Raw genomic sequence first — 14,311 nt, forward strand, 5'->3', positions numbered from 1 at the left:
CACTCGATCCGATGTCTCGTATGCTTTGAGTATGACGAGTCGATACCAATCAGATCCAGGTGAGAGACACTGGATTGCAGTAAAGAACATCCTTAAGTACTTACGAAGGACTAAGGAGAAGTTTTTGGTATATGGAGGCGAAGAAGAGCTCGTTGTAAGAGGTTACACCGATGCTAGCTTCCAGACCGATAAGGACGACAGTAGATCGCAGTCAGGGTATATGTTCTGCCTGAATGGAGGTGCTGTGAGTTGGAAGAGTTCCAAACAGGAGACAGTAGCCGACTCTACCACAGAGGCCCAGTATATTGCTGCCTCTAACGCTGCAAAAGAGGCCGTTTGGATCAAGAAGTTCGTGACAGAACTTGCTGTGGTTCCTAGCATCGCAGACCCAGTGGATCTCTATTGTGACAACAATGGAGCCATTGCGCAAGCTAAGGAACCCAGGTCTCACCAGCGATCCAAACATATACTCAGGCGCTTCCATCTCATTCGCGAGATCATCGATAGAGGAGATGTGAAGATATGTAGAATACCAACAGATGAGAATCTCGCAGATCCACTTACGAAGCCTCTTGTGCAGCGCAAGCACGAGGCTCACACTAGATCTACTGGCATTAGAGAGATGCCAGATTGGTTCTAGTGCAAATGGGAGATTGTTGGGAATTGGTGTATGCCCTAGAGGCAATCTATAATCAGTTCTGTAATATGATATCTATTTCATTATATTACGAGGCATATCTGTTATTGTGTAGATTGCGCTAAATATGATTTTACACAATAATGTCCTTGGAATAGTAGGTTCAATAGGCATCAAGTGTGACTTGATTGTGAGATCCTATAATTACTGAACATTATTCCTAAATGTCCATAGTCAAAGTATTATCGTTAATTAGGACAACGATAATACTGTTAGATTAGTGTGAGTGTTGATTGATGACCAAATCTCATAGGTCATGGATATGGAGATATCAAACCACACCACATGTATACATTAAGAGTAATGTGTATTGGACTGATCCGCCATGAGATTGCTACATGGGTTGTTACGTGACTGTCATTAGCATATCTCAAAGTGACTATAGTGTAATGGTCCTTTGACTTGAGGTCACCATGGATTCCTACATGTAATGTCATATACTTTGATACTGTCAAACGCCACTGTAACAGGCTGGTTATAAAGACAGTTATTGGGTATACAACAGAGCATGGAGAGGAATGTGAGTAATCAAGATAGGATTTGTCCCTCCTACGAAACGGGAGCGATATCTCACGGCCACTTGGTGGTTAAGTCTAAAAGTGTATGCATACCCAAATGAGTCGATATAGCGATATCGAACTCATTTGTTCTGATAGACTTACCCAGTAAACCAAGAAATAGAGATATTGAGCCATACAAGGATGTCATCGACCATGCCTTGGGCTCAATAGAGATATAGAGGACAATGGATTATATTACACGGTAATATAGGTCACGAGGTTCGTCGAGAAATTGACTTTCCGATTACTTGAGTAACAGTGATGCATTGCTAGATGCCGCTCACTGTTTATAATATTGAAATAGAGATTTCGATATTACTGTCAACGTAATTGGGAACCTACAGGGTCACACACTACGACTAAATTGACGAGATATTTTGAAACAATAAAATCGTCTAATTGAGATTAGATGATTTATGGTGTGACTGATTAATCAGATATTTAATGAGATTAAATTTGTCGATTAATTAGACTCGATTTTTTAGATTAAATGGACCAAATTGATACACGATTAATATGGTGGCACATGGCTTTTATTTGAATGGACATGTGTATGAACACATGTCACTTGGGGACATTAATTCCCCTCATCCCACATCGGCAATTCAAAGGGAAAGCATTTCCCAAATTGCTTATAAATAGCACTAACAGGAATGCTTTATATATATAATGTGTATGCATATATATATATATATGTGCAGGCTTATTTATATACATATATGATATGTGTATGCATATAAGTTTATATTAATATAATTTGGGTTGAATTGTTCAAACTCAAATTGGTCCATTAGTATAAAAATTTCGGGTGTCGCATCGGTGTTTTTTTCGAGTGTTGGCCGCTAGCACCGCCGATCTCGAAGACTCGTCGACAAAGTCGGTGTGGATACCGGTAGAGGCGTCACGCGTGGGACGCTCGGTCGACAATTTTAAATATTCCAGGTACGCTTTTATTTACTCTTATTCTTCTAGTAGGTCTTGGGATTAGTTTCACGGGTAGGAAATTTTGAATTTCTGTTTCTTTTTCGCTTCCGTTAGCCCCGTTGAACTAGCATCGTTTTCCTAAGAGATGGCCACCATCTTTTGCCTCTCCTCATGCAGAATCATTACATGTACCTTATTCGGGGAATGATGAGGCTCATGGCTCAGGATGTTTGATCTCACCCTGTTATATTCGAATTCCAGTCCCATCAAAATCTAGTGAATCTTCTCCCGCTCTCGTTGTGTTGCATATGTCTTGACTGCCTCGCATATACCCTCCAACAACGTTATCAGCCGTGAATGATATTTCATAATTACCAAACCCTCCTGCCTGAGCTTCCCAATGTCAGCCTTCAATTGATAGATCCTTGTCTCGTTACCCGTTACCCTCCGAGTATCTTTCATGGAGATTCTCCCACAATACTTAAGCAACTGTCGCACAAGCTATACATGATTGAAATTCTGATTCTGGTGTATTGAATATCGAAGTACACACCAAAGCATTGCACATATCACATCGTGCTCGGTTGGGATTGCCTTTTGGTGGCCTTGGAACCTTTCCATCAATTAACCTGACTTTGTTCTTTACTGTCAATGCAGTCAACATGGCCTTCGACCATGTGAGGTAGTTCGATCCATTCAACTTGCAGTTGATTAGACTCACACCAGTGAAGTCCGACAAATTGGTGTAGTAAACCGACAGCAAATCGGCCTCAACTCCCTTCTCGGTCATCTCTTCACCCTCCACCAACTCTGCCGTCACTGAAACCCCAAACAAGAAAACGTGATGCGGTCCCAGAGTTGAATCGCCCTGATACCATGTTAATTTGTCAAATGGAAAGCATAATCTCCATTCCCTAATTGGACAAATACATATAGCACAAGATACAGAGCAAAAGGAGAAAGGATATCTATTGCCTAAAATACATGAAACTAATAAGGTTAGCTATAATGACATGATACAAGAAAATGCTCCCCTCCGCTAATCTCAATAACATATTCGCAAGGGGTTTTTACCTAAAATGGCCAATGGTTTGTCCGTTTTGTCAAATCTATCCTACGCTTTTTTTTGATCAAATCTATCCCATGGTTTACTTTTTGCATCAAATCTATCCCGGCATTATCTTTTCTGTCGACACCTAACGGCCGTGCTGACGTGGCAAATGGAGAGATAGTGGGCCACACTTGCCACGTAGGCGCCACATCAGCACGGTCGTTAGATGTCGACGAAAAAGATAACGTCGGGATAGATTTGATGCAAAAAGTAAACCATGGGATCGATTTGACAAAAAAACATAGGATAGATTTGACAAAACGGACAAATCATGTGCCATTTTAGGTAAATACCCATATCCGTAATACTAATCAAATATTTTAGGTGTACAAGAATTATGATTGAGATATAAAAAGGAAATGTCAAATATATCCTTAAATAATTATTTTAAACTATCTTAATTTTTTTTTAAAGGAACAAATATAGGCCACCTGCGATTGTTTATGGAGAGAGGCGGTAGGAGCCCTCACGCAGGGCTTGCTAATGACCTCACAAAGGCGACGGCGTCTCGCATCTAGCTTCCACCTCCCTACAATCGTCTCTCTTTATTCAAAGAAGAGAGGGAGAGTAAGGGTGGCAATATATATCGTGTCGTGTTTAAACGATTTGTGTCTAAACGGGTTGGTGTCAAAAAGCTTTAAACCCGAACACAACATGTTTAATAAATGTGTTAAGATTTTCAAAAAAAAGAACACGACACGTTTAATTACGAGTTGACACGGACACGACAAATCTAACCCGTTTAACTAAGCGTGTTTAAATATGTATTACCTATACGATATGACAATATTACCTTTATATACATATTATACCTACATGATATGACGCTATTAATTTTAATTACACATTACTACATGATTGACATGATAAAAAATCATAAATGAGTGATTTATATAAACAGATTTAGATGATTTTAGTGTACTTTATTCTATAAATTGATACAATATGTGAAACAAGTTTATTAACATGATAATATATAATATAAATTGGTCCAACCATGTCAAAAAGGGTACAAGGGCGAACCCGTTTAATACGATTATTTATCATGTCTAAACAAGTTTAACCAATTTAGACATGAAACACATTCAGCCGTAACCCAAACCCACTTAACTCCGTGTTATATCCATGTCGTATAATTGTGTGGTGTCAAATACTGCCGGCCTTAGAGGGAAGGACAGGGGCTGTGGTGAGAGAGAGAAATGATTTCGAGGCGGTGAAGGCTCAACGCTGGCCGCAATAACCCCTTACAAGGTCTCTAGTGATTCTTGGGTTTGCGTCCTCGCTAGGGGTTGCGGTGGGCCGCATGAAGGCTCCTACCACCCCTCTTCCTCTCCATTACCCTAATGGTTGTTTTTGAAAATTTGAACTAAGAGTAGGGGCATTCTAATCCTTTCGTATAAAATGCTATCCCAATCCACCCTTAACCCACCCCTTAGCTAGCATTAACCTCTTAACATTATATCCCCGTTAATCCTTATCTTGTAGTCTCCAAAAATGAGTTTGGGATTTTTAAAATCCCATCCCACTTTATATACGGCCTACCAAACATGCACTTAGAGAGTTTTAACATTTAGCGGGACAATGTTGGGGAAAAATTTAAAAATCATAATCTTTAGGACAAGATCATAAAGTGTTCCATTTTAGGGGGCAATAATCTTTTTTTTATCGGCAATCAATGAATGTCCATCACCATCAAAAATAGATACAAGGTAAAATGTCCAAGAGAAAGATTACAGTAACTAAAAAATACAGCATATCCATCGAGATCACTGCAAAGGAAAATAAAATGTGACATGAGCACATTAATTAAACACAAGTACAGTTGCAGGAATCATTCCAGTTGTTGTAGATGTATTCTCGATCTCTTGTTCCTAAACTCTATATAGAACTCAGTCAAACCTGGAAAGCAGAGCTAAGGGCAATCCATATAGAGACTATTATCATGTAGAAATAAGGAGCAGAGACAATGGGGGTCTTGGATTGATATCCAACGCAAGAACCCTTCACAAGTCATAAACGCTAAACCTAAACAATTCAACCATGCCCTAAGCAACCCAATCCTAAAGATAGACAAATCAAAGTAGGTAGGCTTTTTTTAATCGGTTCAAAATAGCGATAATGAAACCAAAGTAGCATATTGTCAAACCAGAGTAACTAGACTTCTTTTATCGGTTCAAACCAGCGACTGACCTCGAGGAGTCGAGACTTGTAAAAGACCAAAAAAAAAAAACGTAAAGCCACAAAAGGTTGGGTTTTACATATGGATGGTAGGATCGGTTGCAATAGGGCACAATCCTCTGTAGTGGAGTGTTGGGATACTATCGAGAGGTGATGGTGGGTAGTGCAGATAATCATGATCTTTAGGATAAAATCTTAATATGAAATTAGTTTTTATATTGTGTGACATATTAATATTAATATTAATATAACCTTTTAAAAAATTTTGAATCATTTACTAATAATCAAGAGTTCATAATTTTTTCAGATGAATAAAGTTCATAATCTTTACATATAAGTATTGTAATTAGTTTCAGTTATACTCTGCATTGGATTATTAATATGATAATGAACCAAACGATTGATAGAGAAATTTTTTATCTCGCAGTATCGCACGAGTTTATCCTAGTCAATAATTTTAGAAAATTATCATTTTGGTAAATGAAATTGTACGTGACCTTCAATTTGTTATATCAAGAAAGTTTACCATCAATTTGATACATGAAAGTCTATTTCGTCTATCAAAATACTCAGACATTAAATGTGACTGACAGAAATCTGACATGATGTTTTACATGACTTGAAAGCGTTAAAAGAATTAATAAATAATTCATCAGACCCTAAAACGACCTAATATAGTCCAATTAAAAAATAATTATTTAATAAAAAAAATTGAAAGGGAATGCCCCATCCTTGCTCCCCATCCTCCCTTGCTTCTTCTTCTTTTTTTTTTTCTGAACATTGAAATAATATTTTTTTTAAATAGCCTAACACTAGGTCGTTTTGGTCTGATGGATTTTATATTTTTTTTCTATCACCATTTATGTTGTATAGGATGTTACGTCACAATTCTGTCACAATAATTTAACAGTTCGGCATTTTGATGGACGGATTGGAACTTTATGTATCAAATTGATGGTAAATTTTCGTCATGTATCAAATTGACGACAATAGATAATTTCATGTATGAAAATGATAATTTACTTTAATAATTAGAATTTCCCTAATAATTAATAATAATAATCAGAAAAAAAAAGTGATATGATGTGTCCTTCGAACATAGGATCCACTGACAGTCAGTAGCCAGCCGCATTCAATTTGCCCTTAATTCACGTGTGAATATTTTAATACGATTTGTATCATGTGAAATATGACGGATTAGATAGTATTTTTTCCCCAACCATATTTCGCTTTTTTCTTATAAAAAGAACAAATTAACTAACTTTATTCCTAATAATGGAAACAACAACAAAAAAAACTCTATTCCTAATATTAGCTGCAAATAACATTAGTCTTAATGTATTGGTCATTAATGCCTCCGTGATTCCTCGTTCCTTCTCCTAATATTAGCTGCTAAGACTAGTTCGTACATATCGCGAGTCGACATCGTGATGCAAAAACAGATTGGCTATTACATGTAGATTAATCCCCTCGAGATCTCTGATGACCACTGGCTAGTAATATTAATGGTGCATGACGATATGCAGCAATTGCAAAAAGGCGATATTCCTAGGTGCGGGATGCTGATAAATAATCAGATATATTCCCTCAAGCAAAGGTATCGCACAAATGATTCTATCGTGACGTTGCCCTCCAAGAATCATGATCCACGGAGGAAGAAATATGTTCGCCAATCAATACAATCTTTACAGTTATTGTGTCATATAAATAGATGGTTAAATCTATCGTCTAATAAGATTAATTTTTTCAGAATATTTAATTGTATAATGTAATTAGTAAAGGAGATATTAATCCAAAAGACGCTTAGGCAAATACATACGTCTCGGGACTTATTAATCCTCATGCATTTAACATTAGAGGTTTCCCCGAATTCTCATTAATCCATCTTCGTCCTACTAGTTTAATACTTAAGCATCATATACACAAGCCAAGAATACATTGAGTGGTAGCTTCCACGTTGGCAGGGATCGACCCAAGATTTAGATTGGGAGGGCAAGATCCTTGAAGGGGATAATAAGAACATAAATTTTCTGATTTAAGAGTGACGAACATCAGTAATTTCATAAAAATTTATAGGACGATATTTACAAATTTTTTAAGAATATCGAAATTTTAAGGGGAGTGAAGTGCCGATAAAAGAGTATAAATTCTGTCTAGAGACTCGTAACGGGGAAGCACATAGTACACTATTTCGATTGAGACAACCTTCCTACATGCATACCAGTTAAATCAGGCAAATTCTCATGTCCCGTTCACTAATAAAAGTTGAGAAATCTCTCTACACCATCCGATCAATACTTTTAGAATGGGACCTTGCGTCGGACTTGATGATGTGGAATGTCACTTAAATTATCCATGAACTGGACATACCCAATAATTAGAATGTGAAATATTTATGCACTATTTTTGTCGAATCATATTTTTGTCCTCCACTTAATGAAAATCTTGATTCCGTCCCAGCTTCAAATTACCGGCGCAATTTCATCAGGTATAAAATTAATTGCCGAACCTTTACCATATTTGAGGGACACAGGCTATAACATCTGTCTGAGACCTTGATTACCATTGGACGGGGCATGCTCTGTTTATCGCGGGATAGGGGCAAGATTTCCCAAATCCAAGTGTTAGTAGGGCTGAATTTTTTTTACTTTTTTTTTTTGGCTAAGTGATTGGTTGGAACTTGCAAATCCAAGTCCTAATATATCGTATCCAATCGGGAAAGTATAATTTTTCCAAATTTATTGTTGTTAATAATTTTCAAAAAGGAGTATACTATCATCACCAATATAGTTATAATTTATAAACATTATTGATATTGCTATTTTTAAAAATAAATAATATCAACGGAAAGTCTACATATGCCAATTCTTCCCTGGCCAGCCGTTAGCGTCGAAACAAAACAAATCAAATGACTTGTCCCGTCCTTGTCTCTTGAAAAGGAGACCTTAAGGCAGTGCGATTCTCACCCGACAAAAAAGAAAAATGTTGTAAGATCAATTCTGATAATGAAGTTATGGTATCTCTTTATTATTTATTAAAAATTTTATTTTATTATATTATGTTAAAAAAATTATCTATTCTACTTCAACTCTAACTTTAAAATTTTCAGTCTCCAATAGGGATGACAATGGGTTTATATAAATAGATAATTTATTCGTATCAAACTCTAATAGGCCATTAGAGGGTTTTATCCATTGAGTTGTAGGAAAGATTTAGGCTATTTTTGTAAATTTCTAGTAGGTTTTGGTAAGGATTTTATGCTAAAATCCGCACTAAACCCGTTAAGTAATTAAATTACCAAAATGCAATTCATATTTGTCTATTTTTACAAAGCAACCTTGTTGTCATATGAGGTTTGTTGTGTTTGCTCGTCTCAATCGATTGCTCTATATCCTTCTAGTCATGGTCCATATTGGATGTGTTGCATTTCATTTTTAGCTTCTTAATGGATACGAATATAGGATGGAGTCGGCCGTCCCAAACCCTTCCTGTTGCCGTCCCCAACATTACTCACGGAGGAGCTGCTGCTGCCGGCTATCGGACTTCCATTGACCAGATTCTTTTCTTTGCCCCATTTTTCATTTTTTAAATTATTAATATTATTCTGCTATTTCTCCATTCACAATTTCACATAGCTATGGTTAGCTGTTATCCGGACCCCGAGTGGGCCCCTGCACCCTCCCAATTTAAAACTCCCCCACCACATTTTCCCTTTCTTTTCGTACGTGCCTAACTAGTACTCATACGGCATGGGTAACATGTATTGAAAGTGCCCCCCAAACTTTTCTCTTTATGGTCCCATTATATTTTTATTTGATTACTCGGCGCACCTAAGACGGTACGAATAAAAATTCCCTAATTTCTCTGAAATTATTTTATATATTATCTCGCCAATCACTCAAAATCGTTTTTATTGATGACTCATGTTGTGCCGAAGAGATGCCCATATAATTAGATGGATTGGTTAAAGAAACTCACTTTGGTTCGCCCAGTCTACAAGATTAACTCGAGTAGTTAATCCCCGTGTTATGGACATGCGTTAAGCATGTAGCTAGACTTTTGACTAACACATTATCGAAAAAAACTTCTGTTTAGTCAGGACCGGCATCCCCGTCCCCTGTGGTGCATAGAAATCGTTCTTTCTTCGTCCTTTATTTATTTTTCAGTTTTCACGAACGATGGTAGTTCGGGACATGAATAGTTAATTTGGTTCCCGACTCTAACTCATATAGCGAGACAATAAACTTCTTTATGACGCTCTGAATCCCGTTCACGTTTTTTTTTTTTTGCTAATCCGGGGTGTTCAGGTTTCGTCCGACTAATCCTCAGGGTTCTGTGAATCCCCTGGCGGCGCACATAGCGGGTAATCACGCCAAAGGCGCTCCGGTAGCTCCAATGGAATTCGAATCCGAGATCGAATATAAGTTTAGGCGCACCTTAACCACTAAGCCAAACTCTTTGAAATTAATCCCGTTCACGTAATAGTTTAATGGGCGAAGAGCCAAATTTATGAAACATATTACGACCGGGGTACCTGCTAACACGTCGAGAATCAATTGGTCAGGAAGAATGAACCTATGTCTGTGCACGCAAGTTGGCTGGCTCCCAATCTGAGGGTCCTGTCTTGAAATATAGCCTAATAGTGAGATGTCACGTTGCATCTCTCACATGCCGTTTGGTTGAGCGGCGCGGCGTTAATTTATTCGATTTCAAAGGATCCAATATCCAACTGGAGGTTACCACAGGCACGGATAGAAAATTTTAATAAATAAACAAATAAATATTAATAATTATCAACAAAAATCGAAATGGTGCCACGTTTATTTCTCTTATATAAAGTTTTGAATTTAAATTTTATAAATATAAAAATTTATCAATTGAAAGAATTTTATTTTTTATGACTTTATGAATTGACTCTGCTCGAATTGAATTAATCGAGACACGATAAATTTCTAAATGTATGAATACACATGAAAATAAAAAGTACAATAATTTAATAATATTCAGATTGGCAGGAGGTCATAGGGGGAAGTGCATTACAGCTATATCCCATCCACACGTTCATCACCAAATTTTCAATTCATTTATTATTATTTTTTTATCTATCCATCCATGGGGTCATACCGTCATAGACAAATTATCATATCGGGGGAATTATTGCCATATCACCAGCAAAGAAAGCAAGCCTTGCCTAACCCAGAGGAAGAAAGACGACTAATGAGCAAATAGAAAATTGGATTCCTATATTTAATAATCAAATAATAATAATAATAATAATAATAATGTATATGCACGTCTTTCCCGTTCTAGTAGGTACTAGTTCCTTAAATTAGTAATAAATTCATCTTACATTTTATTTTTTCATTACAAAAGAAACTCACAAGCATAATATAAAAAAACTTAAAACTAAATAAAGGCCTACAAATAATCATATTAACGAGAATTAAATAAAACATAAATTATACTGGTGGTTCAAAAAATTTTATAAATATTTTAATTTAGTACAAAAAGTTTTATTTGTAACTTGATAGTACAAAATATTTCAAAGTTATTTCAGTATAGTACAAATCGTCATATTGCCATTAACGCCATCAAACCGTCCTTTACAAAATCTGTAAATTTTACACCATCATGTAACTTACGTAAAACATTTTGTACTATTAAGTTACAACTTTAAAATATTTTGCATCATCATGGAACGTCCCACAAAAACCGATTTTGCACCATCAGCGTCGGCTTGACGACGTCAATGACGATATGACGGTTTATACTATACTAAAATAACTTTAAAACATTTTGTACTATCAAGTAGTAAAAAAATTATTTTATACCATATTGAAATATTTGTAAAAAATTTTAAACCACAAGTGCAATTTACCTATAAATAAATCTCTTCCACGGTTGTACTACACTATTTCTTCTGTTCACACTTTTGGTTAAAATAATTTAAACCGCTGGTCTTGTGACACCTTGTCCACATAGTTTTTTTTTTTTTTAAGTCTAACTCATATGGAAGACAGACTATTATTATATGGGGATGCTCCATTAATTAATATTAATTTCCGGAGAATTCATCGTTTCTCCCGATAATAATTCTGACCTTGCTAATGAGACGACGACTAAGCTAATTTGGACACTCAAACTATATAGGCACACATATATCATAGAAGCCTTTCTTTTGTATGAAAAAAAAAAAATGTGACCTAACTTATCCGTCCCGATAATTTACAAGAGCGTTTACGTTGAACCGTGAATATTAATAGGACGGAAGCACAGGCAGCTGATACTATAGAAAAGAAATAAATAAATAAATAAATAAATAAGGTGAAAGGCACAATGCTACAAACAAGAATAAATCTCAAAAGAGAAAATCCAATATTTCCTTGTGAGAAATAAATGGAAACAAGCCACACCACTAAAACAACAGAGCTTGCCCGACCGTCACCTAATCTCCCCCTCTCTCACACTGTACAAAGTTCCAATTTTTTGTTAGCAGCGAGATTTTGGAAATAAAGAAAAAAAAATCACGGAAAGAAACCCTTACAGCGACGGATCTCAAAAACCATCGAATAAGGGAAAGAAAATAAAGGACAAAACAGCGATGCGTCTTCGGTCTCATCAGCCGACCAAGTCGTGGCCCGGGTACAGCTCCTTCCTCAGCCGCTGGGAGAAGAGGCGGCATGCGTCCATGCTCAGGTCCACTGCTGCCGCCAGGGCCACGAAGGCTGCCGCGTCCTCGGAGCAACCCACGTGCTGGACGCTAACCTCCACCGCAGGCTTGCTGCATTTTCCCTCCCCCTCCACGCGCGCCGACATCACGAACCCCCTGTACGCGCAGAAGGGCCAGAGGGAGTTGCCGTAGTCGCCGCTGCCCCTCGGGCTGCAGACTGGGGAAGTTGCGCTCACTGGAGTCCCCCGCCCGTTCCCTGAGGCTGCTGGTCCGACAAGGTCGATCATGAACTTCCCGCCTTTCTGCGAGCTTAAGGTGGACTCCGCCAAGACCACGCCAGCGCCGGCGGACTCGGGGATCAGCTCAAACCGGAGGCCGAGCCCGTCGGAGGAGCCTCGTTCGCGCCAGGCCTCGAGCCGGCCCCAGGGTTTCCAGGTGCCGTCGCCGGGCAGTAAAATGAGCCAGGACCCGGGATTGGACCGGCTAACACGGTCCGAGCCAGGGGAGGCAACAAAAGGGGTCACCATAGAAGCTGTAGCTACGGGCGAACCGGAGAGGTCATGGACGGTGAGAGACCAACCCTTGCGTTCCTTCCCGGGTCTCTCCCTTTCGCTTCCGAACGAGCTGAGCCAGCTCCTCGAGCAACTCGGCTCAGCCGGTAGAGATCTGCATTAAAAACGACAAACTTGACTTAACACGCATTGTCAAAAACTTAAACGTACCTACGCTTTCAAGCAAAGGGAGAGAAAATTTATACAGAAGATATCATCCTTAAATCCGGCAGAAAGAAAAAGGGTCTTCAAAAGATTGCGGGTTTAGCTTCACTTTTAAGCTCGTAAATGGTACAAACAAAATCACGAAGGGTGCTGCCATGAAAATGAAATTATTAAGGTTCCAAATGGGGGACACAAATCAGTCGCTTTAGCTTTGAATGTCTTTGGATTGAGTAAAGGGCTAAACGCTGTCTGGGTGTAAAGTACGAGAAATGACTTAGAGATTAAGCAGCAGATTTTGCTTTTACAGTACAATGGCGGGCCTGGCCTCATTTGCCTGTGGCCTCGCTCGACCATTCAGTTTCAAGTTTCGTGCAAATTTGTTTCTTTTCCCGGTTTGAATCAGAATCAGAATAACTCTTCCGGTGAAGAAGACAACCCAACAAGCAATTGTTGCTTTTTACGGATAATAATACGGCTAAAAATGGCAAGGTTACTAAAATTTCGCCGGCGGCGGTGACTGACCTTGAGAGGTGATTCCGGTCACTGGTGGAACGGAAACTGAACTTGCAGGTGAAGACGGGCTGCCGGATGCTGCCTTGGATCTGGAACACCTGAGGGCTGCATTCCGGCTCTCCGTCGAACTGGAACACGAACCGGGGGTCCGGCTCCGCCTTCACGGTAAGGTGGAACTGCGCCGTGCCGGATCCCCCCTTCCCGACGGCGACCCACCCGTTGTGGAACACGCAGGCCTTGGACTCCACACCGGAGAGGTCCAGCGGAACCGACACCTTCCCCAGCAGCCTGCCCGAGCTCACGCCGCAGGTGGTCCCCCGCCGGCCGGTGTAGATGGAGACCCGGAGGCGGCACCCAGCGCCGGGGAAGATGGAGCTCGCGGAGAGCCGGGCGAGGTCGGAGCGACCGAGGTGGAAGACGGCAGCCGTGGGGAGGGAGGAGTCTGTGGCATGGGGGTTGGAGTGGGCGGGATCGGTGGTGGGGACGGGAGCGGTCTGGAGGGGGAAGTGCTTGAGCTTGATCTTACAGAAGCAGGGGGTGGAGGTCGGGTGGACGACGGAGTGAGCGGGCTTCGCCGCCACCGGGATCTTGAGGGCGAGGCCCCCGACGGTGAGGCGGACAAAAGGGCACGGATCCATGTAATAATTTTCTTCTTCTTCTTATTCTCTTCTTCTACTTCGAGCAGTTCTGCAGTGACGAGCAGCAGAGGGTAACACTAACAGAGCATGGGTCGAAGTTGCAGCAGAGCGGAGGAGGCATTGGAGCAAAGAACGAGTAAGGCGGTGGTAGCTCGCAATGGCATGACCCGGCCGGGAGAGGATCAATCAATGGAGGAGGTTTAAGCTCTCTGCTACTGAGTTTTTGCTGCAGCCGTCGTCGTCTTCTTCTATGAATGAATTAATGGGGGTTTCTTTCTTTCTTTCTTTCTTTCTATGGGGGTGA

General features: G+C 39.5%; 1 protein-coding gene across 1 annotated transcript; it reads right to left on the reverse strand.

Moving 5' to 3' along the window:
- Positions 1-11,763: 11,763 nt before the first annotated feature.
- LOC116196563 lies at positions 11,764-14,311 on the reverse strand. The gene is made up of 2 exons (XM_031526353.1): positions 13,379-14,311; positions 11,764-12,806 (listed from the first exon to the last, which is right to left on the reverse strand). Exons 1-2 carry the CDS (start codon positions 14,005-14,007, stop codon positions 12,089-12,091), a joined length of 1,347 nt encoding a protein of 448 aa, XP_031382213.1. The 5' UTR covers positions 14,008-14,311; the 3' UTR covers positions 11,764-12,088.

Source organism: Punica granatum, chromosome 1 (genome assembly GCF_007655135.1).
Source record: "Punica granatum isolate Tunisia-2019 chromosome 1, ASM765513v2, whole genome shotgun sequence".
NCBI lineage: Eukaryota > Viridiplantae > Streptophyta > Magnoliopsida > Myrtales > Lythraceae > Punica > Punica granatum.